Raw genomic sequence first — 25303 nt, forward strand, 5'->3', positions numbered from 1 at the left:
TCTTGACTGTTTACAAAATGTAAACCCAATAAGAGGAATCCAGAAAAATCAGCACTCCAGAATAAGGGAAGTTTCCTGATGCAATAGGAAGAGATCTTCAAGTATTTTACTATCAATTCTTACTATATTGATAATATTTCACTAGAATGGCACTATTCATAATTCTTCTCTAAGTGCCATGCACTGCTTGTGACAGTTTTTAGTAAGACTAATTAAGTATTCTTATGATATGAACATTATATATCTATTAAGATATTCCAGTAAAAGCCTGTCTGCACGACCCAGCTTTCAAGCTAGACGACAATTCCGGGGACAGTGCTCCTGGAACTTTTCTGGAGCAGCGAGAATGAAGAAAAACAATGATGTTGTGTACAAGAAAAGGAAGGATCAACAAAATGTATTAGCCAATAGTAGCTCGTTAAGCTGCGAGAACCCTGTGGGACCCTGTAAGAGCGTGCTAAAGACAGAAATAAAGCCGAGTTCACTTTTACCTCTAAGAGGGCTCTGTGAATATTCGGAGCGGTTTTCCATTAAAACCCTGCCTTCTTTCCAAATGCATCACATCCCAAAGCCAATGGAAGGGGCACATTACACAGCCAACCAGGACGGTACGACTGCCTCTTGCCATGACACCTGTGGTCGGCTTTAGCTTTAACCAGTCCTGTCCCTACCTTCTGCTTGATCCCGAAATTACAGCCTCAAGCTCCCTCTGCCATGGGATTGTTTCTTTATTCAGGCAGCTAGATTAAAAACCCCAGCATTTAAATGAGCTCCAGAGCTGGACAAGATGGGAGGTGGGGCAGTGATCCCTGCAGCGTTGCCATGAGATTTGGGCTCTGCCACAGGTGCTGGCAGCTGAGCCACAGGCAACATGCCGCGCTCCCCTACTGCAGAAACCTTTCAGGGTCAAGCTGGGCTGGGGGGAGGGAGATTGGCGGCCCTCCCAGCTCCTGAGCACAAGGTGAGGAAAAAGAAATGGTGTTACCCACAACCCCCTAGAAATGACAAATGATAACAGAGTAAGGAGAGGGGCAAAGGCACAATTTTGAGTTTTGTCTAGGCAGTACCTAGAGCAGACCATTCAAATCCAGGTGTGCAACACGGAAAATGCCACACGTTTTCCTCTGGTGGGGGGAAAAGGCTCCAAAAAAAGCACAACACAAACTCCAAACCACAATAGTGTTTGAATTTTCTGTCATTTATGACTGCGAGAAGCTGCTGTGCACTGCTGATGGCCTCTTCTCTGCGCTCTCCTCATCTTTGCTTGTCTCAGGGCTCTACAAAGCCAGGCTTTGGGCGCTTCTTTCTGCTCTTGCCAGGCCTGAGACCAAACAGCCTCGTGTGCCCGGGGCTGTTAGCAGGAGAGCTGGTGAAAGTCACCCCAAGCCATGCGGCCTTCCCCTCCAAGGCTCCAGAGATACAAGGGCAGAAAGCTGTAGCCTAAGCTCTACTGCACTAGCACCTTGTTGAGCTTGTCTGTCCTCGGGCATCCTTCCGGTTGCCAAGTGTAAATCTGAGCTGCTTTCTTAGGGCATTTGGCCTTTGCCCACACTGTGGCCCTGCTGAAGGCCAAGGCCAAGGAAAGGCTCTCTCATCTGTGCTGCCAGTTCCATGGAAGGCCCCAGAGCAAGAGGGCATCTCTTGGCTGCCGGGATCCCACCTTCACGGTCTGGCCTTGCAGGTTGGCAAAAACCACATGGGTATCCTGGCACATTCCAGCACTGACTTTCCCTCTTAAGCTTCCCATTTTCTACAAGGAGAATTCTGATTTTTCCTTCTGCTTGGAAGGGGACAGATTCTATTGGGTGATGTATTTGGCAGCAAGGTTCTCCTCGCATGGAAACACTTCCTGGCAGCCTTATGCCCGCTGACGCGCCATTTGGTCCCACTGCATCACGGGGACCTCAGTGCAAAAGCAGCACCTTTCCTCTCCTCTGGGAAGAGCTGGTGTCACAGGCCTAACATCTGCACCTGACACAATGCAGATGGTGCCTGAAGGGAGTTTGTAGCTACGCGGGGCTCATTATATTTACCAGCCCAGAGAACAAACAATATGATCAGAGGAAATTCCCTCAAGTTGTGCCAAAGGAGATTTAGATTGGATCTCCAGGAAGTATTCCTTCAACCAAAGGATCTCAAGCTTGGCAACAGGCTGCCTAGGACAATGGCTGAGTCACCAGCCTCAGAGAGGTTTAAAAGTCATGGGCATGTGGCATCTGGGGACCTGGTGGAGTAGGCAGTGTGAAGTTTGCAGTGGAACTGTGTGAACTTCAGGGACTTTTTCAAGCCGCATGATGCAGACATTTAAGGCTAGCTCAAGCAGTGAGCTTGAGCTTAGGCTCAATGATTCCCAAGGGTGCCTTCCAACATGGAGATCTAGGAGACTGGCAATGGAGGCCAGAAAGACAAAAGAAAGACCAAGGGACGTTCTTTGAAGAAAATTCACTCCAAAGCAGCCTTAAACAGTATATATGAGTGGCTGAGCTGGGGTAGGGACAAAGGGTGCAGTTGGCTGGCTTGTGATGCGCTGGGGCACCCGTGACATCACAGGGGACGCGTCACAATGGGGGCAGCTGGAAAAGGCCCCAGCAGGTAACTCTGGCCCTGTATTGCTTGGGCAAGCGGTGAGTGCACATGTGGCAGGGAGGCTGTGCTGGGGACAAGGGCCGGGGCAGAAATGCTGCACCTGGGGCTGGCTTCTCCCTGCTGCATGCAGGGACAGCCCCTGATGGTAGAGCCTTAGCTAGGGTACCAGCTGCTACTGCTGCTGCTGCTGGGGCAGTGGGACAGGCCTTGCTGTCCCCAGATCCCTGGGATTCCCAGACCTGCTGCTCCCACTGCCAGCTGCCTCTTTCCCCGCTCCCCTCACGGCCTTGTCTCCATCCTCCTGCAGACCATGGATACCTGGGTATTGTGGTTCTTGCTCTTGCAAAGCATCATTGACTACCCACAGCCCGTGGGTGAAGATTTGGATGAGGCGACACGTCTGCTCATGGAGGAGCGTGCCAAGTTCCAGGAACGTGAGAGGATTCGGCTGGAGCTGGAGGTGGAGCAGCTCGCCCTGATGCAGAGTGGCCCATCCTGGGGAGACCTGCTCTGGTCTGCCTTGCAGCCCTGGCAGGTCTGGGCATTTGTTGGGCTCTCGCTTCTTCTCTTGCCCCTATGGTTTATGTGCAGGAAGAGAAGGCGTGAGGCAGAGGTCAGCGGCGAGGGGGAGAAGGAAAAGGAGAGCGAGGAAGAGGACGAGACACGGACGTATGATCTGGCATGGCTTCTGGACGAGCGCATACAGTGGCCTGTACAGGACCTGCAGGCAGGCTGCAACAGGACAACGGCCATGATGGAGAAATTCCTAAGTGCCCTCAGGCGTGCCTTGGTTGGGACTTTCTTCCCGGTGCTGCACCAAGCCATTGGTTTTGGCAGTGCCTTTGAAGGCTGGACTGAGAGTGGGGAGGAAGCTGTGTACCATGTGCTTGTACCCCTGACTGCTCCCCCAGGCCACATCTTCCGCCTGGAGCGTGACGCTGACTGGCTGAGGCCCGGCAGGAACTTCCGTGTCCGCGTGGAGCTGGTGTGCAGCTGCCCGAGGGGGCAGGAGGGTGCGAACATGCTGTGCTTCCGCCACCACCCTGACGTGATTGGCATGGTGACTCAGCAGCCCAACCTCCTAGACATGCTGTGCACCGGCTCCTACCTTGACGTGGAGAAAACCATCTACTTCTTCTACAGACTGCTGGAAGTAAGCTGGCAGCGTTTGCCTGAGTCACGCGGTTGGCATTTAGCGCTGCACTGCTCCCAGCGCTTCTGCCACCTCAGGCTGTCCAACAGCCAGGAAAGCTTCCAGGTTCAGGTGATGCTTGGGGTACAGCGATTCACCTCGGACATCTTTATCAGCAGCCGGCCTCGAGGGGCCCACACCCCAAGCACAATGTGGCCTGAGACCTACAGCACGGCAGAGACAAAGTTCTTCAGGCACATGGCCATGCAGCTCCCTCAGGACAGCTCGCACCTGAAATGCCTGCAGCTCCTTGCTGCAGCTTTTCAGGAGTGCAAGGGCTTCTCCATCCATTCCATCAAGACCATCTTCATGCACCAGCTGAACACCGTACCGCTGTCACGGTGGCACAGCAGGTTTTTCCTGCTTCAGCTGTCCGATGTCCTGGAGCAGCTGCGCTTAGCTCTGCAAAAGAAACACCTGCAGCATTTTATTGTGGGCAACCAGAGGCTTCCAGAGGAGATCAGGTTGCCCCAAGATGTACGAACAGCTAGGCCATCCAACCTCTTCCACAGCCTGTGGCGGGATCAGGCTGCCCACTCCCAGGCCATGCAAGCCTACCTTGATCTGCGCCATCGCCTGGCGAGGTTGCTGGCCTATGGCCACTGTTAGCAGGGCTCCTAGAATCACAGAACTGCTAGGTTGGAAGAGCCATTTAACATCATCAAGTTCAAGCCATGCCCTAACACCACCTCAACAAAACCATGACACCGAGTGCCATACCCAATCTTTTTTCAACACATCCAGGGATGGTGACTCCGTCACCTCCCCCGAGAAGATAATTCCACTACTTTTAGCACTCTTTCAGTCAAAAGCTTTTTCCAAACATCCAGGCTAAATGTCCCTTGGCACAGCTTAAGACTGTGTCCTCTCGCTCCGTCAGTTGCTGCCTGGAAAAAGAGACCGACCCCAACCTGCCTACAGCCACCTTTCAGGCAGTTGTGGAGAGGGGCTAAGGTCACCTCTGAGTCTCTGTTTCTCCAGCCTAAACAGCTCCAGCTCCCTCACTTGTTCCTCACAGGGCTTGTGTTCCAAGGCCCTCACCACGCCCTCCTCTTGTCCTTTGGATGTGTGTGCTCATGGGGCTTGCAGCTGCTGGCAGATGATCACTTTTTAGTGCCACAACAAAGAAGAAAGAATGGGATACACTGAGAAATAGATATATACATATATAACTAAAACATGTATATATAACTACAAAGATTTTTATTAACAGATGTGTTTTTAATAGATACAAATGATAGAGTTCTGTTTTTAATAGATACAAATAATAACAATAGTTTATCAATGATCGTATTATTTTATAAAAAGATAGGGCACATATGTAATGTCACTACATGTTGTGACACATATTCATGCTCTACAGTTACTGCATTTCTGAGAGGCAAAATTTTTATTACATAGATATACTTATAAAATATATACACATATACATGTATTGTATTTCATACAAAACAATAATTTCATAAAGTGGAAATGAAATAGAAAACCAATTAGAGATCATTCCTATCGAATTACAGCAAATAATATATATTTATTGTTAAATGTTATGAAATATGGAAAATGTTATAGAATGAAAAAAATCATTGGAATAGATATGATAATAAAACAATATAAATTCAAGATGTAGATTATGTCACTATCTGTAGTGACAATAGTGACTATCTATAGTGACTATCTACAGTGAAAATATTATGCTCTGTAGTGATTGTATTTATGACAGGAAAGTTGTCTATTACGTAAATACGGTTTGAAAATACATAGAATGCATATCACATCTATAATATTTTTGGACAGAAACAAGGCCATATACAGTGTCACTGTCTGTTTGGACACATATTAATTAACACATATCACTAAGTGGCCATATGACTGGCAAGCATGAAACTGTTTTGCTGGGTTTTCAATAAAATGCAATCTGACAGAAGCCGGAGCGTGCAAGACTTTCTTGATCTCGGCCACCCCTATAGTATTGGTAAATGTCGTGCGCTGGGAGTCTGGGCTTGTGAGCAGTCTCCTTAAACTCAACCGAACTTACAGGGCTGAATTGGTTCTCATCAGAAATGAAGGCCACCTGCCCCCAGCCCCTCATTCGCTCAGCTCACTTTTCAAAGTCTGTGGATTCAGGAGATATTCTTCATGACAAAAAAAAAAAAAAAAAAAAATAAAGCCAAGTCTGCCCTTAGACTTTATTTAAAATAAAGTTGCTCAGAGGTGAATGCGGTGGTCTTTGTGGCTCATTGGGTTTGCAGGGGGAGGAATGGGTGGTAGAACATCCAGTTAGCACAACTGGAGAAAAGAAGGAGGACACAAAGAATAAGAAGTTCAAAGCTACAAAGATTGAGTCTCCTTTTGAGCTCGACAAAATAACCACTGCCAGTCCTTTCAGAAGAACACAAACCATGCTTCACTGAATTCAACCGCTGCTCTTCGCAAACAGTAACTCAGCTCACTCTTGGAAGACACGGAGAGATTTGTATCTGAAAAAATGTTTCTTGACTGTTTACAAAATGTAAACCCAATAAGAGGAATCCAGAAAAATCAGCACTCCAGAATAAGGGAAGTTTCCTGATGCAATAGGAAGAGATCTTCAAGTATTTTACTATCAATTCTTACTATATTGATAATATTTCACTAGAATGGCACTATTCATAATTCTTCTCTAAGTGCCATGCACTGCTTGTGACAGTTTTTAGTAAGACTAATTAAGTATTCTTATGATATGAACATTATATATCTATTAAGATATTCCAGTAAAAGCCTGTCTGCACGACCCAGCTTTCAAGCTAGACGACAATTCCGGGGACAGTGCTCCTGGAACTTTTCTGGAGCAGCGAGAATGAAGAAAAACAATGATGTTGTGTACAAGAAAAGGAAGGATCAACAAAATGTATTAGCCAATAGTAGCTCGTTAAGCTGCGAGAACCCTGTGGGACCCTGTAAGAGCGTGCTAAAGACAGAAATAAAGCCGAGTTCACTTTTACCCCTAAGAGGGCTCTGTGAATATTCGGACCGGTTTTCCATTAAAACCCCGCCTTCTTTCCAAATGCATCACATCCCAAAGCCAATGGAAGGGGCACATTACACAGCCAACCAGGACGGTACGACTGCCTCTTGCCATGACACCTGTGGTCGGCTTTAGCTTTAACCAGTCCTGTCCCTACCTTCTGCTTGATCCCGAAATTACAGCCTCAAGCTCCCTCTGCCATGGGATTGTTTCTTTATTCAGGCAGCTAGATTAAAAACCCCAGCATTTAAATGAGCTCCAGAGCTGGACAAGATGGGAGGTGGGGCAGTGATCCCTGCAGCGTTGCCATGAGATTTGGGCTCCGCCACAGGTGCTGGCAGCTGAGCCACAGGCAACATGCCGCGCTCCCCTACTGCAGAAACCTTTCAGGGTCAAGCTGGGCTGGGGGGAGGGAGATTGGCGGCCCTCCCAGCTCCTGAGCACAAGGTGAGGAAAAAGAAATGGTGTTACCCACAACCCCCTAGAAATGACAAATGATAACAGAGTAAGGAGAGGGGCAAAGGCACAATTTTGAGTTTTGTCTAGGCAGTACCTAGAGCAGACCATTCAAATCCAGGTGTGCAACACGGAAAATGCCACACGTTTTCCTCTGGTGGGGGGAAAAGGCTCCAAAAAAAGCACAACACAAACTCCAAACCACAATAGTGTTTGAATTTTCTGTCATTTATGACTGCGAGAAGCTGCTGTGCACTGCTGATGGCCTCTTCTCTGCGCTCTCCTCATCTTTGCTTGTCTCAGGGCTCTACAAAGCCAGGCTTTGGGCGCTTCTTTCTGCTCTTGCCAGGCCTGAGACCAAACAGCCTCGTGTGCCCGGGGCTGTTAGCAGGAGAGCTGGTGAAAGTCACCCCAAGCCATGCGGCCTTCCCCTCCAAGGCTCCAGAGATACAAGGGCAGAAAGCTGTAGCCTAAGCTCTACTGCACTAGCACCTTGTTGAGCTTGTCTGTCCTCGGGCATCCTTCCGGTTGCCAAGTGTAAATCTGAGCTGCTTTCTTAGGGCATTTGGCCTTTGCCCACACTGTGGCCCTGCTGAAGGCCAAGGCCAAGGAAAGGCTCTCTCATCTGTGCTGCCAGTTCCATGGAAGGCCCCAGAGCAAGAGGGCATCTCTTGGCTGCCGGGATCCCACCTTCACGGTCTGGCCTTGCAGGTTGGCAAAAACCACATGGGTATCCTGGCACATTCCAGCACTGACTTTCCCTCTTAAGCTTCCCATTTTCTACAAGGAGAATTCTGATTTTTCCTTCTGCTTGGAAGGGGACAGATTCTATTGGGTGATGTATTTGGCAGCAAGGTTCTCCTCGCATGGAAACACTTCCTGGCAGCCTTATGCCCGCTGACGCGCCATTTGGTCCCACTGCATCACGGGGACCTCAGTGCAAAAGCAGCACCTTTCCTCTCCTCTGGGAAGAGCTGGTGTCACAGGCCTAACATCTGCACCTGACACAATGCAGATGGTGCCTGAAGGGAGTTTGTAGCTACGCGGGGCTCATTATATTTACCAGCCCAGAGAACAAACAATATGATCAGAGGAAATTCCCTCAAGTTGTGCCAAAGGAGATTTAGATTGGATCTCCAGGAAGTATTCCTTCAACCAAAGGATCTCAAGCTTGGCAACAGGCTGCCTAGGACAATGGCTGAGTCACCAGCCTCAGAGAGGTTTAAAAGTCATGGGCATGTGGCATCTGGGGACCTGGTGGAGTAGGCAGTGTGAAGTTTGCAGTGGAACTGTGTGAACTTCAGGGACTTTTTCAAGCCGCATGATGCAGACATTTAAGGCTAGCTCAAGCAGTGAGCTTGAGCTTAGGCTCAATGATTCCCAAGGGTGCCTTCCAACATGGAGATCTAGGAGACTGGCAATGGAGGCCAGAAAGACAAAAGAAAGACCAAGGGACGTTCTTTGAAGAAAATTCACTCCAAAGCAGCCTTAAACAGTATATATGAGTGGCTGAGCTGGGGTAGGGACAAAGGGTGCAGTTGGCTGGCTTGTGATGCGCTGGGGCACCCGTGACATCACAGGGGACGCGTCACAATGGGGGCAGCTGGAAAAGGCCCCAGCAGGTAACTCTGGCCCTGTATTGCTTGGGCAAGCGGTGAGTGCACATGTGGCAGGGAGGCTGTGCTGGGGACAAGGGCCGGGGCAGAAATGCTGCACCTGGGGCTGGCTTCTCCCTGCTGCATGCAGGGACAGCCCCTGATGGTAGAGCCTTAGCTAGGGTACCAGCTGCTACTGCTGCTGCTGCTGGGGCAGTGGGACAGGCCTTGCTGTCCCCAGATCCCTGGGATTCCCAGACCTGCTGCTCCCACTGCCAGCTGCCTCTTTCCCCGCTCCCCTCACGGCCTTGTCTCCATCCTCCTGCAGACCATGGATACCTGGGTATTGTGGTTCTTGCTCTTGCAAAGCATCATTGACTACCCACAGCCCGTGGGTGAAGATTTGGATGAGGCGACACGTCTGCTCATGGAGGAGCGTGCCAAGTTCCAGGAACGTGAGAGGATTCGGCTGGAGCTGGAGGTGGAGCAGCTCGCCCTGATGCAGAGTGGCCCATCCTGGGGAGACCTGCTCTGGTCTGCCTTGCAGCCCTGGCAGGTCTGGGCATTTGTTGGGCTCTCGCTTCTTCTCTTGCCCCTATGGTTTATGTGCAGGAAGAGAAGGCGTGAGGCAGAGGTCAGCGGCGAGGGGGAGAAGGAAAAGGAGAGCGAGGAAGAGGACGAGACACGGACGTATGATCTGGCATGGCTTCTGGACGAGCGCATACAGTGGCCTGTACAGGACCTGCAGGCAGGCTGCAACAGGACAACGGCCATGATGGAGAAATTCCTAAGTGCCCTCAGGCGTGCCTTGGTTGGGACTTTCTTCCCGGTGCTGCACCAAGCCATTGGTTTTGGCAGTGCCTTTGAAGGCTGGACTGAGAGTGGGGAGGAAGCTGTGTACCATGTGCTTGTACCCCTGACTGCTCCCCCAGGCCACATCTTCCGCCTGGAGCGTGACGCTGACTGGCTGAGGCCCGGCAGGAACTTCCGTGTCCGCGTGGAGCTGGTGTGCAGCTGCCCGAGGGGGCAGGAGGGTGCGAACATGCTGTGCTTCCGCCACCACCCTGACGTGATTGGCATGGTGACTCAGCAGCCCAACCTCCTAGACATGCTGTGCACCGGCTCCTACCTTGACGTGGAGAAAACCATCTACTTCTTCTACAGACTGCTGGAAGTAAGCTGGCAGCGTTTGCCTGAGTCACGCGATTGGCATTTAGCGCTGCACTGCTCCCAGCGCTTCTGCCACCTCAGGCTGTCCAACAGCCAGGAAAGCTTCCAGGTTCAGGTGATGCTTGGGGTACAGCGATTCACCTCGGACATCTTTATCAGCAGCCGGCCTCGAGGGGCCCACACCCCAAGCACAATGTGGCCTGAGACCTACAGCACGGCAGAGACAAAGTTCTTCAGGCACATGGCCATGCAGCTCCCTCAGGACAGCTCGCACCTGAAATGCCTGCAGCTCCTTGCTGCAGCTTTTCAGGAGTGCAAGGGCTTCTCCATCCATTCCATCAAGACCATCTTCATGCACCAGCTGAACACCGTACCGCTGTCACGGTGGCACAGCAGGTTTTTCCTGCTTCAGCTGTCCGATGTCCTGGAGCAGCTGCGCTTAGCTCTGCAAAAGAAACACCTGCAGCATTTTATTGTGGGCAACCAGAGGCTTCCAGAGGAGATCAGGTTGCCCCAAGATGTACGAACAGCTAGGCCATCCAACCTCTTCCACAGCCTGTGGCGGGATCAGGCTGCCCACTCCCAGGCCATGCAAGCCTACCTTGATCTGCGCCATCGCCTGGCGAGGTTGCTGGCCTATGGCCACTGTTAGCAGGGCTCCTAGAATCACAGAACTGCTAGGTTGGAAGAGCCATTTAACATCATCAAGTTCAAGCCATGCCCTAACACCACCTCAACAAAACCATGACACCGAGTGCCATACCCAATCTTTTTTCAACACATCCAGGGATGGTGACTCCGTCACCTCCCCCGAGAAGATAATTCCACTACTTTTAGCACTCTTTCAGTCAAAAGCTTTTTCCAAACATCCAGGCTAAATGTCCCTTGGCACAGCTTAAGACTGTGTCCTCTCGCTCCGTCAGTTGCTGCCTGGAAAAAGAGACCGACCCCAACCTGCCTACAGCCACCTTTCAGGCAGTTGTGGAGAGGGGCTAAGGTCACCTCTGAGTCTCTGTTTCTCCAGCCTAAACAGCTCCAGCTCCCTCACTTGTTCCTCACAGGGCTTGTGTTCCAAGGCCCTCACCACGCCCTCCTCTTGTCCTTTGGATGTGTGTGCTCATGGGGCTTGCAGCTGCTGGCAGATGATCACTTTTTAGTGCCACAACAAAGAAGAAAGAATGGGATACACTGAGAAATAGATATATACATATATAACTAAAACATGTATATATAACTACAAAGATTTTTATTAACAGATGTGTTTTTAATAGATACAAATGATAGAGTTCTGTTTTTAATAGATACAAATAATAACAATAGTTTATCAATGATCGTATTATTTTATAAAAAGATAGGGCACATATGTAATGTCACTACATGTTGTGACACATATTCATGCTCTACAGTTACTGCATTTCTGAGAGGCAAAATTTTTATTACATAGATATACTTATAAAATATATACACATATACATGTATTGTATTTCATACAAAACAATAATTTCATAAAGTGGAAATGAAATAGAAAACCAATTAGAGATCATTCCTATCGAATTACAGCAAATAATATATATTTATTGTTAAATGTTATGAAATATGGAAAATGTTATAGAATGAAAAAAATCATTGGAATAGATATGATAATAAAACAATATAAATTCAAGATGTAGATTATGTCACTATCTGTAGTGACAATAGTGACTATCTATAGTGACTATCTACAGTGAAAATATTATGCTCTGTAGTGATTGTATTTATGACAGGAAAGTTGTCTATTACGTAAATACGGTTTGAAAATACATAGAATGCATATCACATCTATAATATTTTTGGACAGAAACAAGGCCATATACAGTGTCACTGTCTGTTTGGACACATATTAATTAACACATATCACTAAGTGGCCATATGACTGGCAAGCATGAAACTGTTTTGCTGGGTTTTCAATAAAATGCAATCTGACAGAAGCCGGAGCGTGCAAGACTTTCTTGATCTCGGCCACCCCTATAGTATTGGTAAATGTCGTGCGCTGGGAGTCTGGGCTTGTGAGCAGTCTCCTTAAACTCAACCGAACTTACAGGGCTGAATTGGTTCTCATCAGAAATGAAGGCCACCTGCCCCCAGCCCCTCATTCGCTCAGCTCACTTTTCAAAGTCTGTGGATTCAGGAGATATTCTTCATGACAAAAAAAAAAAAAAAAAAAAATAAAGCCAAGTCTGCCCTTAGACTTTATTTAAAATAAAGTTGCTCAGAGGTGAATGCGGTGGTCTTTGTGGCTCATTGGGTTTGCAGGGGGAGGAATGGGTGGTAGAACATCCAGTTAGCACAACTGGAGAAAAGAAGGAGGACACAAAGAATAAGAAGTTCAAAGCTACAAAGATTGAGTCTCCTTTTGAGCTCGACAAAATAACCACTGCCAGTCCTTTCAGAAGAACACAAACCATGCTTCACTGAATTCAACCGCTGCTCTTCGCAAACAGTAACTCAGCTCACTCTTGGAAGACACGGAGAGATTTGTATCTGAAAAAATGTTTCTTGACTGTTTACAAAATGTAAACCCAATAAGAGGAATCCAGAAAAATCAGCACTCCAGAATAAGGGAAGTTTCCTGATGCAATAGGAAGAGATCTTCAAGTATTTTACTATCAATTCTTACTATATTGATAATATTTCACTAGAATGGCACTATTCATAATTCTTCTCTAAGTGCCATGCACTGCTTGTGACAGTTTTTAGTAAGACTAATTAAGTATTCTTATGATATGAACATTATATATCTATTAAGATATTCCAGTAAAAGCCTGTCTGCACGACCCAGCTTTCAAGCTAGACGACAATTCCGGGGACAGTGCTCCTGGAACTTTTCTGGAGCAGCGAGAATGAAGAAAAACAATGATGTTGTGTACAAGAAAAGGAAGGATCAACAAAATGTATTAGCCAATAGTAGCTCGTTAAGCTGCGAGAACCCTGTGGGACCCTGTAAGAGCGTGCTAAAGACAGAAATAAAGCCGAGTTCACTTTTACCCCTAAGAGGGCTCTGTGAATATTCGGAGCGGTTTTCCATTAAAACCCCGCCTTCTTTCCAAATGCATCACATCCCAAAGCCAATGGAAGGGGCACATTACACAGCCAACCAGGACGGTACGACTGCCTCTTGCCATGACACCTGTGGTCGGCTTTAGCTTTAACCAGTCCTGTCCCTACCTTCTGCTTGATCCCGAAATTACAGCCTCAAGCTCCCTCTGCCATGGGATTGTTTCTTTATTCAGGCAGCTAGATTAAAAACCCCAGCATTTAAATGAGCTCCAGAGCTGGACAAGATGGGAGGTGGGGCAGTGATCCCTGCAGCGTTGCCATGAGATTTGGGCTCTGCCACAGGTGCTGGCAGCTGAGCCACAGGCAACATGCCGCGCTCCCCTACTGCAGAAACCTTTCAGGGTCAAGCTGGGCTGGGGGGAGGGAGATTGGCGGCCCTCCCAGCTCCTGAGCACAAGGTGAGGAAAAAGAAATGGTGTTACCCACAACCCCCTAGAAATGACAAATGATAACAGAGTAAGGAGAGGGGCAAAGGCACAATTTTGAGTTTTGTCTAGGCAGTACCTAGAGCAGACCATTCAAATCCAGGTGTGCAACACGGAAAATGCCACACGTTTTCCTCTGGTGGGGGGAAAAGGCTCCAAAAAAAGCACAACACAAACTCCAAACCACAATAGTGTTTGAATTTTCTGTCATTTATGACTGCGAGAAGCTGCTGTGCACTGCTGATGGCCTCTTCTCTGCGCTCTCCTCATCTTTGCTTGTCTCAGGGCTCTACAAAGCCAGGCTTTGGGCGCTTCTTTCTGCTCTTGCCAGGCCTGAGACCAAACAGCCTCGTGTGCCCGGGGCTGTTAGCAGGAGAGCTGGTGAAAGTCACCCCAAGCCATGCGGCCTTCCCCTCCAAGGCTCCAGAGATACAAGGGCAGAAAGCTGTAGCCTAAGCTCTACTGCACTAGCACCTTGTTGAGCTTGTCTGTCCTCGGGCATCCTTCCGGTTGCCAAGTGTAAATCTGAGCTGCTTTCTTAGGGCATTTGGCCTTTGCCCACACTGTGGCCCTGCTGAAGGCCAAGGCCAAGGAAAGGCTCTCTCATCTGTGCTGCCAGTTCCATGGAAGGCCCCAGAGCAAGAGGGCATCTCTTGGCTGCCGGGATCCCACCTTCACGGTCTGGCCTTGCAGGTTGGCAAAAACCACATGGGTATCCTGGCACATTCCAGCACTGACTTTCCCTCTTAAGCTTCCCATTTTCTACAAGGAGAATTCTGATTTTTCCTTCTGCTTGGAAGGGGACAGATTCTATTGGGTGATGTATTTGGCAGCAAGGTTCTCCTCGCATGGAAACACTTCCTGGCAGCCTTATGCCCGCTGACGCGCCATTTGGTCCCACTGCATCACGGGGACCTCAGTGCAAAAGCAGCACCTTTCCTCTCCTCTGGGAAGAGCTGGTGTCACAGGCCTAACATCTGCACCTGACACAATGCAGATGGTGCCTGAAGGGAGTTTGTAGCTACGCGGGGCTCATTATATTTACCAGCCCAGAGAACAAACAATATGATCAGAGGAAATTCCCTCAAGTTGTGCCAAAGGAGATTTAGATTGGATCTCCAGGAAGTATTCCTTCAACCAAAGGATCTCAAGCTTGGCAACAGGCTGCCTAGGACAATGGCTGAGTCACCAGCCTCAGAGAGGTTTAAAAGTCATGGGCATGTGGCATCTGGGGACCTGGTGGAGTAGGCAGTGTGAAGTTTGCAGTGGAACTGTGTGAACTTCAGGGACTTTTTCAAGCCGCATGATGCAGACATTTAAGGCTAGCTCAAGCAGTGAGCTTGAGCTTAGGCTCAATGATTCCCAAGGGTGCCTTCCAACATGGAGATCTAGGAGACTGGCAATGGAGGCCAGAAAGACAAAAGAAAGACCAAGGGACGTTCTTTGAAGAAAATTCACTCCAAAGCAGCCTTAAACAGTATATATGAGTGGCTGAGCTGGGGTAGGGACAAAGGGTGCAGTTGGCTGGCTTGTGATGCGCTGGGGCACCCGTGACATCACAGGGGACGCGTCACAATGGGGGCAGCTGGAAAAGGCCCCAGCAGGTAACTCTGGCCCTGTATTGCTTGGGCAAGCGGTGAGTGCACATGTGGCAGGGAGGCTGTGCTGGGGACAAGGGCCGGGGCAGAAATGCTGCACCTGGGGCTGGCTTCTCCCTGCTGCATGCAGGGACAGCCCCTGATGGTAGAGCCTTAGCTAGGGTACCAGCTGCTACTGCTGCTGCTGCTGGGGCAGTGGGACAGGCCTTGCTGTCCCCAGATCCCTGGGATTCCCAGACCTGCTGCTCCCACTGCCAGCTGCCTCTTTCCCCGCTCCCCTCACGGCCTTGTCTCCATCCTCCTGCAGACCATGGATACCTGGGTATTGTGGTTCTTGCTCTTGCAAAGCATCATTGACTACCCACAGCCCGTGGGTGAAGATTTGGATGAGGCGACACGTCTGCTCATGGAGGAGCGTGCCAAGTTCCAGGAACGTGAGAGGATTCGGCTGGAGCTGGAGGTGGAGCAGCTCGCCCTGATGCAGAGTGGCCCATCCTGGGGAGACCTGCTCTGGTCTGCCTTGCAGCCCTGGCAGGTCTGGGCATTTGTTGGGCTCTCGCTTCTTCTCTTGCCCCTATGGTTTATGTGCAGGAAGAGAAGGCGTGAGGCAGAGGTCAGCGGCGAGGGGGAGAAGGAAAAGGAGAGCGAGGAAGAGGACGAGACACGGACGTATGATCTGGCATGGCTTCTGGACGAGCGCATACAGTGGCCTGTACAGGACCTGCAGGCAGGCTGCAACAGGACAACGGCCATGATGGAGAAATTCCTAAGTGCCCTCAGGCGTGCCTTGGTTGGGACTTTCTTCCCGGTGCTGCACCAAGCCATTGGTTTTGGCAGTGCCTTTGAAGGCTGGACTGAGAGTGGGGAGGAAGCTGTGTACCATGTGCTTGTACCCCTGACTGCTCCCCCAGGCCACATCTTCCGCCTGGAGCGTGACGCTGACTGGCTGAGGCCCGGCAGGAACTTCCGTGTCCGCGTGGAGCTGGTGTGCAGCTGCCCGAGGGGGCAGGAGGGTGCGAACATGCTGTGCTTCCGCCACCACCCTGACGTGATTGGCATGGTGACTCAGCAGCCCAACCTCCTAGACATGCTGTGCACCGGCTCCTACCTTGACGTGGAGAAAACCATCTACTTCTTCTACAGACTGCTGGAAGTAAGCTGGCAGCGTTTGCCTGAGTCACGCGGTTGGCATTTAGCGCTGCACTGCTCCCAGCGCTTCTGCCACCTCAGGCTGTCCAACAGCCAGGAAAGCTTCCAGGTTCAGGTGATGCTTGGGGTACAGCGATTCACCTCGGACATCTTTATCAGCAGCCGGCCTCGAGGGGCCCACACCCCAAGCACAATGTGGCCTGAGACCTACAGCACGGCAGAGACAAAGTTCTTCAGGCACATGGCCATGCAGCTCCCTCAGGACAGCTCGCACCTGAAATGCCTGCAGCTCCTTGCTGCAGCTTTTCAGGAGTGCAAGGGCTTCTCCATCCATTCCATCAAGACCATCTTCATGCACCAGCTGAACACCGTACCGCTGTCACGGTGGCACAGCAGGTTTTTCCTGCTTCAGCTGTCCGATGTCCTGGAGCAGCTGCGCTTAGCTCTGCAAAAGAAACACCTGCAGCATTTTATTGTGGGCAACCAGAGGCTTCCAGAGGAGATCAGGTTGCCCCAAGATGTACGAACAGCTAGGCCATCCAACCTCTTCCACAGCCTGTGGCGGGATCAGGCTGCCCACTCCCAGGCCATGCAAGCCTACCTTGATCTGCGCCATCGCCTGGCGAGGTTGCTGGCCTATGGCCACTGTTAGCAGGGCTCCTAGAATCACAGAACTGCTAGGTTGGAAGAGCCATTTAACATCATCAAGTTCAAGCCATGCCCTAACACCACCTCAACAAAACCATGACACCGAGTGCCATACCCAATCTTTTTTCAACACATCCAGGGATGGTGACTCCGTCACCTCCCCCGAGAAGATAATTCCACTACTTTTAGCACTCTTTCAGTCAAAAGCTTTTTCCAAACATCCAGGCTAAATGTCCCTTGGCACAGCTTAAGACTGTGTCCTCTCGCTCCGTCAGTTGCTGCCTGGAAAAAGAGACCGACCCCAACCTGCCTACAGCCACCTTTCAGGCAGTTGTGGAGAGGGGCTAAGGTCACCTCTGAGTCTCTGTTTCTCCAGCCTAAACAGCTCCAGCTCCCTCACTTGTTCCTCACAGGGCTTGTGTTCCAAGGCCCTCACCACGCCCTCCTCTTGTCCTTTGGATGTGTGTGCTCATGGGGCTTGCAGCTGCTGGCAGATGATCACTTTTTAGTGCCACAACAAAGAAGAAAGAATGGGATACACTGAGAAATAGATATATACATATATAACTAAAACATGTATATATAACTACAAAGATTTTTATTAACAGATGTGTTTTTAATAGATACAAATGATAGAGTTCTGTTTTTAATAGATACAAATAATAACAATAGTTTATCAATGATCGTATTATTTTATAAAAAGATAGGGCACATATGTAATGTCACTACATGTTGTGACACATATTCATGCTCTACAGTTACTGCATTTCTGAGAGGCAAAATTTTTATTACATAGATATACTTATAAAATATATACACATATACATGTATTGTATTTCATACAAAACAATAATTTCATAAAGTGGAAATGAAATAGAAAACCAATTAGAGATCATTCCTATCGAATTACAGCAAATAATATATATTTATTGTTAAATGTTATGAAATATGGAAAATGTTATAGAATGAAAAAAATCATTGGAATAGATATGATAATAAAACAATATAAATTCAAGATGTAGATTATGTCACTATCTGTAGTGACAATAGTGACTATCTATAGTGACTATCTACAGTGAAAATATTATGCTCTGTAGTGATTGTATTTATGACAGGAAAGTTGTCTATTACGTAAATACGGTTTGAAAATACATAGAATGCATATCACATCTATAATATTTTTGGACAGAAACAAGGCCATATACAGTGTCACTGTCTGTTTGGACACATATTAATTAACACATATCACTAAGTGGCCATATGACTGGCAAGCATGAAACTGTTTTGCTGGGTTTTCAATAAAATGCAATCTGACAGAAGCCGGAGTGTGCAAGACTTTCTTGATCTCGGCCACCCCTATAGTATTGGTAAATGTCGTGCGCTGGGAGTCTGGGCTTGTGAGCAGTCTCCTTAAACTCAACCGAACTTACAGGGCTGAATTGGTTCTCATCAGAAATGAAGGCCACCTGCCCCCAGCCCCTCATTCGCTCAGCTCACTTTTCAAAGTCTGTGGATTCAGGAGATATTCTTCATGACAAAAAAAAAAAAAAAAAAAAATAAAGCCAAGTCTGCCCTTAGACTTTATTTAAAATAAAGTTGCTCAGAGGTGAATGCGGTGGTCTTTGTGGCTCATTGGGTTTGCAGGGGGAGGAATGGGTGGTAGAACATCCAGTTAGCACAACTGGAGAAAAGAAGGAGGACACAAAGAATAAGAAGTTCAAAGCTACAAAGATTGAGTCTCCTTTTGAGCTCGACAAAATAACCACTGCCAGTCCTTTCAGAAGAACACAAACCATGCTTCACTGAATTCAACCGCTGCTCTTCGCAAACAGTAACTCAGCTCACTCTTGGAAGACACGGAGAGATTTGTATCTGAAAAAATGTTTCTTGACTGTTTACAAAATGTAAACCCAATAAGAGGAATCCAGAAAAATCAGCACTCCAGAATAAGGGAAGTTTCCTGATGCAATAGGAAGAGATCTTCAAGTATTTTACTATCAATTCTTACTATATTGATAATATTTCACTAGAATGGCACTATTCATAATTCTTCTCTAAGTGCCATGCACTGCTTGTGACAGTTTTTAGTAAGACTAATTAAGTATTCTTATGATATGAACATTATATATCTATTAAGATATTCCAGTAAAAGCCTGTCTGCACGACCCAGCTTTCAAGCTAGACGACAATTCCGGGGACAGTGCTCCTGGAACTTTTCTGGAGCAGCGAGAATGAAGAAAAACAATGATGTTGTGTACAAGAAAAGGAAGGATCAACAAAATGTATTAGCCAATAGTAGCTCGTTAAGCTGCGAGAACCCTGTGGGACCCTGTAAGAGCGTGCTAAAGACAGAAATAAAGCCGAGTTCACTTTTACCCCTAAGAGGGCTCTGTGAATATTCGGAGCGGTTTTCCATTAAAACCCCGCCTTCTTTCCAAATGCATCACATCCCAAAGCCAATGGAAGGGGCACATTACACAGCCAACCAGGACGGTACGACTGCCTCTTGCCATGACACCTGTGGTCGGCTTTAGCTTTAACCAGTCCTGTCCCTACCTTCTGCTTGATCCCGAAATTACAGCCTCAAGCTCCCTCTGCCATGGGATTGTTTCTTTATTCAGGCAGCTAGATTAAAAACCCCAGCATTTAAATGAGCTCCAGAGCTGGACAAGATGGGAGGTGGGGCAGTGATCCCTGCAGCGTTGCCATGAGATTTGGGCTCTGCCACAGGTGCTGGCAGCTGAGCCACAGGCAACATGCCGCGCTCCCCTACTGCAGAAACCTTTCAGGGTCAAGCTGGGCTGGGGGGAGGGAGATTGGCGGCCCTCCCAGCTCCTGAGCACAAGGTGAGGAAAAAGAAATGGTGTTACCCACAACCCCCTAGAAATGACAAATGATAACAGAGTAAGGAGAGGGGCAAAGGCACAATTTTGAGTTTTGTCTAGGCAGTACCTAGAGCAGACCATTCAAATCCAGGTGTGCAACACGGAAAATGCCACACGTTTTCCTCTGGTGGGGGGAAAAGGCTCCAAAAAAAGCACAACACAAACTCCAAACCACAATAGTGTTTGAATTTTCTGTCATTTATGACTGCGAGAAGCTGCTGTGCACTGCTGATGGCCTCTTCTCTGCGCTCTCCTCATCTTTGCTTGTCTCAGGGCTCTACAAAGCCAGGCTTTGGGCGCTTCTTTCTGCTCTTGCCAGGCCTGAGACCAAACAGCCTCGTGTGCCCGGGGCTGTTAGCAGGAGAGCTGGTGAAAGTCACCCCAAGCCATGCGGCCTTCCCCTCCAAGGCTCCAGAGATACAAGGGCAGAAAGCTGTAGCCTAAGCTCTACTGCACTAGCACCTTGTTGAGCTTGTCTGTCCTCGGGCATCCTTCCGGTTGCCTAGTGTAAATCTGAGCTGCTTTCTTAGGGCATTTGGCCTTTGCCCACACTGTGGCCCTGCTGAAGGCCAAGGCCAAGGAAAGGCTCTCTCATCTGTGCTGCCAGTTCCATGGAAGGCCCCAGAGCAAGAGGGCATCTCTTGGCTGCCGGGATCCCACCTTCACGGTCTGGCCTTGCAGGTTGGCAAAATCCACATGGGTATCCTGGCACATTCCAGCACTGACTTTCCCTCTTAAGCTTCCCATTTTCTACAAGGAGAATTCTGATTTTTCCTTCTGCTTGGAAGGGGACAGATTCTATTGGGTGATGTATTTGGCAGCAAGGTTCTCCTCGCATGGAAACACTTCCTGGCAGCCTTCTGCCCACTGACAAGCCATTTGGTCCCACTGCATCACGGGGACCTCAGTGCAAAAGCAGCACCTTTCCTCTCCTCTGGGAAGAGCTGGTGTCACAGGCCTAACATCTGCACCTGACACAATGCAGATGGTGCCTGAAGGGAGTTTGTAGCTACGCGGGGCTCATTATATTTACCAGCCCAGAGAACAAACAATATGATCAGAGGAAATTCCCTCAAGTTGTGCCAAAGGAGATTTAGATTGGATCTCCAGGAAGTATTCCTTCAACTAAAGGATCTCAAGCTTGGCAACAGGCTGCCTAGGACAATGGCTGAGTCACCAGCCTCAGAGAGGTTTAAAAGTCATGGGCATGTGGCATCTGGGGACCTGATGGAGTAGGCAGTGTGAAGTTTGCAGTGGAACTGTGTGAACTTCAGGGACTTTTTCAAGCCGCATGATGCAGACATTTAAGGCTAGCTCAAGCAGTGTGGAGTCGAGGCTTAGACTCAATGATTCCCAAGGGTGCCTTCCAACATGGAGATCTAGGAGACTGGCAATGGAGGCCAGAAAGACAAAAGAAAGACCAAGGGACGTTCTTTGAAGAAAATTCACTCCAAAGCAGCCTTAAACAGCATATATGAGTGGCTGAGCTGGGGTAAGGACAAAGGGTGCAGTTGGCTGGCTTGTGATGCGCTGGGGCACCCGTGACATCACAGGGGACGCGTCACAATGGGGGCAGCTGGAAAAGGCCCCAGCAGGTAACTCGGGCCCTGTATTGCTTGGGCAAGCGGTGAGTGCACATGTGGCAGGGAGGCTGTGCTGGGGACAAGGGCTGGGGCAGAAATGCTGCACCTGGGGCTGGCTTCTCCCTGCTGCATGCAGGGACAGCCCCTGATGGTAGAGCCTTAGCTAGGGTACCAGCTGCTACTGCTGCTGCTGCTGGGGCAGTGGGACAGGCCTTGCTGCCCCCAGATCCCTGGGATTCCCAGACCTGCTGCTCCCACTGCCAGCTGCCTCTTTCCCCGCTCCCCTCACGGCCTTGTCTCCATCCTCCTGCAGACCATGGATACCTGGGTATTGTGGTTCTTGCTCTTGCAAAGCATCATTGACTACCCACAGCCCGTGGGTGAAGATTTGGATGAGGCGACACGTCTGCTCATGGAGGAGCGTGCCAAGTTCCAGGAACGTGAGAGGATTCGGCTGGAGCTGGAGGTGGAGCAGCTTGCCCTGATGCAGAGTGGCCCATCCTGGGGAGACCTGCTCTGGTCTGCCTTGCAGCCCTGGCAGGTCTGGGCATTTGTTGGGCTCTCGCTTCTTCTCTTGCCCCTATGGTTTATGTGGAGGAAGAGAAGGCGTGAGGCAGAGGTCAGCGGCGAGGGGGAGAAGGAAAAGGAGAGCGAGGAAGAGGACGAGACACGGACGTATGATCTGGCATGGCTTCTGGACGAGCGCATACAGTGGCCTGTACAGGACCTGCAGGCAGGCTGCAACAGGACAACGGCCATGATGGAGAAATTCCTAAGTGCCCTCAGGCGTGCCTTGGTTGGGACTTTCTTCCCGGTGCTGCACCAAGCCATTGGTTTTGGCAGTGCCTTTGAAGGCTGGACTGAGAGTGGGGAGGAAGCTGTGTACCATGTGCTTGTACCCCTGACTGCTCCCCCAGGCCACATCTTCCGCCTGGAGCGTGACGCTGACTGGCTGAGGCCCGGCAGGAACTTCCGTGTCCGCGTGGAGCTGGTGTGCAGCTGCCCGAGGGGGCAGGAGGGTGCGAACATGCTGTGCTTCCGCCACCACCCTGACGTGATTGGCATGGTGACTCAGCAGCCCAACCTCCTAGACATGCTGTGCACCGGCTCCTACCTTGACGTGGAGAAAACCATCTACTTCTTCTACAGACTGCTGGAAGTAAGCTGGCAGCGTTTGCCTGAGTCACGCAGCTGGCATTTAGCGCTGCACTGCTCCCAGCGCTTCTGCCACCTCAGGCTGTCCAACAGCCAGGAAAGCTTCCAGGTTCAGGTGATGCTTGGGGTACAGCGATTTACCTCAGACATCTTTATCAGCAGCCGGCCTCGAGGGGCCCACACCCCAAGCACAATGTGGCCTGAGACCTACAGCATAGCAGAGACAAAGTTCTTCAGGCACATGGCCATGCAGCTCCCTCAGGACAGCTCGCACCTGAAATGCCTGCAGCTCCTTGCTGTAGCTTTTCAGGAGTGTAAGGGCTTCTCCATCCATTCCATCAAGACCATCTTCATGCACCAGCTGAACACCGTACCGCTGTCACGGTGGCACAGCAGGTTTTTCCTGCTTCAGCTGTCCGATGTCCTGGAGCAGCTGTGCTTAGCTCTGCAAAAGAAACACCTGCAGCATTTTATTGTGGGCAACCAGAGGCTTCCAGAGGAGATCAGGTTGCCCCAAGATGTACGAACAGCTAGGCCATCCAACCTCTTCCACAGCCTGTGGCGGGATCAGGCTGCCCACTCCCAGGCCATGCAAGCCTACCTTGATCTGCGCCATCGCCTGGCGAGGTTGCTGGCCTATGGCCACTGTTAGCAGGGCTCCTAGAATCACAGAACTGCTAGGTTGGAAGAGCCATTTAACATCATCAAGTTCAAGCCATGCCCTAACACCACCTCAACAAAACCATGACACCGAGTGCCATACCCAATCTTTTTTCAACACATCCAGGGATGGTGACTCCGTCACCTCCCCCGAGAAGATAATTCCACTACTTTTAGCACTCTTTCAGTCAAAAGCTTTTTCCAAACATCCAGGCTAAATGTCCCTTGGCACAGCTTAAGACTGTGTCCTCTCGCTCCGTCAGTTGCTGCCTGGAAAAAGAGACCGACCCCAACCTGCCTACAGCCACCTTTCAGGCAGTTGTGGAGAGGGGCTAAGGTCACCTCTGAGTCTCTGTTTCTCCAGCCTAAACAGCTCCAGCTCCCTCACTTGTTCCTCACAGGGCTTGTGTTCCAAGGCCCTCACCACGCCCTCCTCTTGTCCTTTGGATGTGTGTGCTCATGGGGCTTGCAGCTGCTGGCAGATGATCACTTTTTAGTGCCACAACAAAGAAGAAAGAATGGGATACACTGAGAAATAGATATATACATATATAACTAAAACATGTATATATAACTACAAAGATTTTTATTAACAGATGTGTTTTTAATAGATACAAATGATAGAGTTCTGTTTTTAATAGATACAAATGATAACAATAGTTTATCAATGATCGTATTATTTTATAAAAAGATAGGGCACATATGTAATGTCACTACCTGTTGTGACACATATTCATGCTCTACAGTTACTGCATTTCTGAGAGGCAAAATTTTTATTACATAGATATACTTATAAAATATATATATATATACATGTATTGTATTTCATACAAAACAATAATTTCATAAAGTGGAAATGAAATAGAAAACCAATTAGAGATCATTCCTATCGAATTACAGCAAATAATATATATTTATTGTTAAATGTTATGAAATATGGAAAATGTTATAGAATGAAAAAAAATCATTGGAATAGATACGATAATAAAACAATATAAATTCAAGATGTAGATTATGTCACTATCTGTAGTGACAATAGTGACTATCTATAGTGACTATCTACAGTGAAAATATTATGCTCTGAAGTGATTGTATTTATGACAGGAAAGTTGTCTATTACGTAAATACGGTTTGAAAATACATAGAATGCATATCACATCTATAATATTTTTGGACAGAAACAAGGCCATATACAGTGTCACTATCTGTTTGGACACATATTAATTAACACATATCACTAAGTGGCCGTATGACTGGCAAGCATGAAACTGTTTTGCTGGGTTTTCAATAAAATGCAATCTGACAGAAGCCGGAGCGTGCAAGACTTTCTTGATCTCGGCCACCCCTATAGTATTGGTAAATGTCGTGCGCTGGGAGTCTGGGCTTGTGAGCAGTCTCCTTAAACTCAACCGAACTTACAGGGCTGAATTGGTTCTCATCAGAAATGAAGGCCACCTGCCCCCAGCCCCTCATTCGCTGAGCTCACTTTTCAAAGTCTGTGGATTCAGGAGATATTCTTCATGAAAAAATAAAAAAAATAAAAAAATAAAGCCAAGTCTGCCCTTAGACTTTATTTAAAATAAAGTTGCTCAGAGGTGAATGCGGTGGTCTTTGTGGCTCATTGGGTTTGCAGGGGGAGGAATGGGTGGTAGAACATCCAGTTAGCACAACTGGAGAAAAGAAGGAGGACACAAAGAATAAGAAGTTCAAAGCTACAAAGATTGAGTCTCCTTTTGAGCTCGACAAAATAACCACTGCCAGTCCTTTCAGAAGAACACAAACCATGCTTCTCTGAATTCAACCGCTGCTCTTCGCAAACAGTAACTCAGCTCACTCTTGGAAGACACGGAGAGATTTGTATCTGAAAAAATGTTTCTTGACTGTTTACAAAATGTAAACCCAATAAGAGGAATCCAGAAAAATCAGCACTCCAGAATAAGGGAAGTTTCCTGATGCAATAGGAAGAGATCTTCAAGTATTTTACTATCAATTCTTACTATATTGATAATATTTCACTAGAATGGCACTATTCATAATTCTTCTCTAAGTGCCATGCACTGCTTGTGACAGTTTTTAGTAAGACTAATTAAGTATTCTTATG

General features: G+C 48.6%; 4 protein-coding genes across 4 annotated transcripts; all 4 read left to right on the forward strand.

Annotated features, from left to right (window-relative positions):
• The first annotated feature begins 2896 nt into the window (after positions 1-2896).
• On the forward strand, positions 2897-4387 carry LOC147655774 (inositol 1,4,5-trisphosphate receptor-interacting protein-like 1). The gene has a single exon (XM_086844666.1). It carries the CDS (start codon positions 2897-2899, stop codon positions 4385-4387), a length of 1491 nt encoding a protein of 496 aa, XP_086700792.1.
• Positions 4388-9164: 4777 nt separating this feature from the next.
• Positions 9165-10655, forward strand: LOC147655775 (inositol 1,4,5-trisphosphate receptor-interacting protein-like 1). Its single transcript, XM_086845752.1, has one exon. It carries the CDS (start codon positions 9165-9167, stop codon positions 10653-10655), a length of 1491 nt encoding a protein of 496 aa, XP_086701878.1.
• A 4777-nt stretch (positions 10656-15432) lies between these two features.
• On the forward strand, positions 15433-16923 carry LOC147655776 (inositol 1,4,5-trisphosphate receptor-interacting protein-like 1). Its single transcript, XM_086846904.1, has one exon. The coding sequence runs from the start codon at positions 15433-15435 to the stop codon at positions 16921-16923; it is 1491 nt and encodes a 496-aa protein (XP_086703030.1).
• A 4495-nt stretch (positions 16924-21418) lies between these two features.
• LOC147655777 (inositol 1,4,5-trisphosphate receptor-interacting protein-like 1) lies at positions 21419-24510 on the forward strand. The gene is made up of 2 exons (XM_086845169.1): positions 21419-21431; positions 21701-24510. The coding sequence occupies exon 2, from the start codon at positions 21704-21706 to the stop codon at positions 23192-23194; it is 1491 nt and encodes a 496-aa protein (XP_086701295.1). The 5' UTR covers positions 21419-21431; positions 21701-21703; the 3' UTR covers positions 23195-24510.
• The last annotated feature ends 793 nt before the right edge of the window (positions 24511-25303 follow it).

Source organism: Cyanistes caeruleus, chromosome 1, assembly GCF_971803275.1.
Source record: "Cyanistes caeruleus chromosome 1, bCyaCae1.hap1.1, whole genome shotgun sequence".
NCBI classification, from domain to species: Eukaryota; Metazoa; Chordata; class Aves; order Passeriformes; family Paridae; genus Cyanistes; species Cyanistes caeruleus.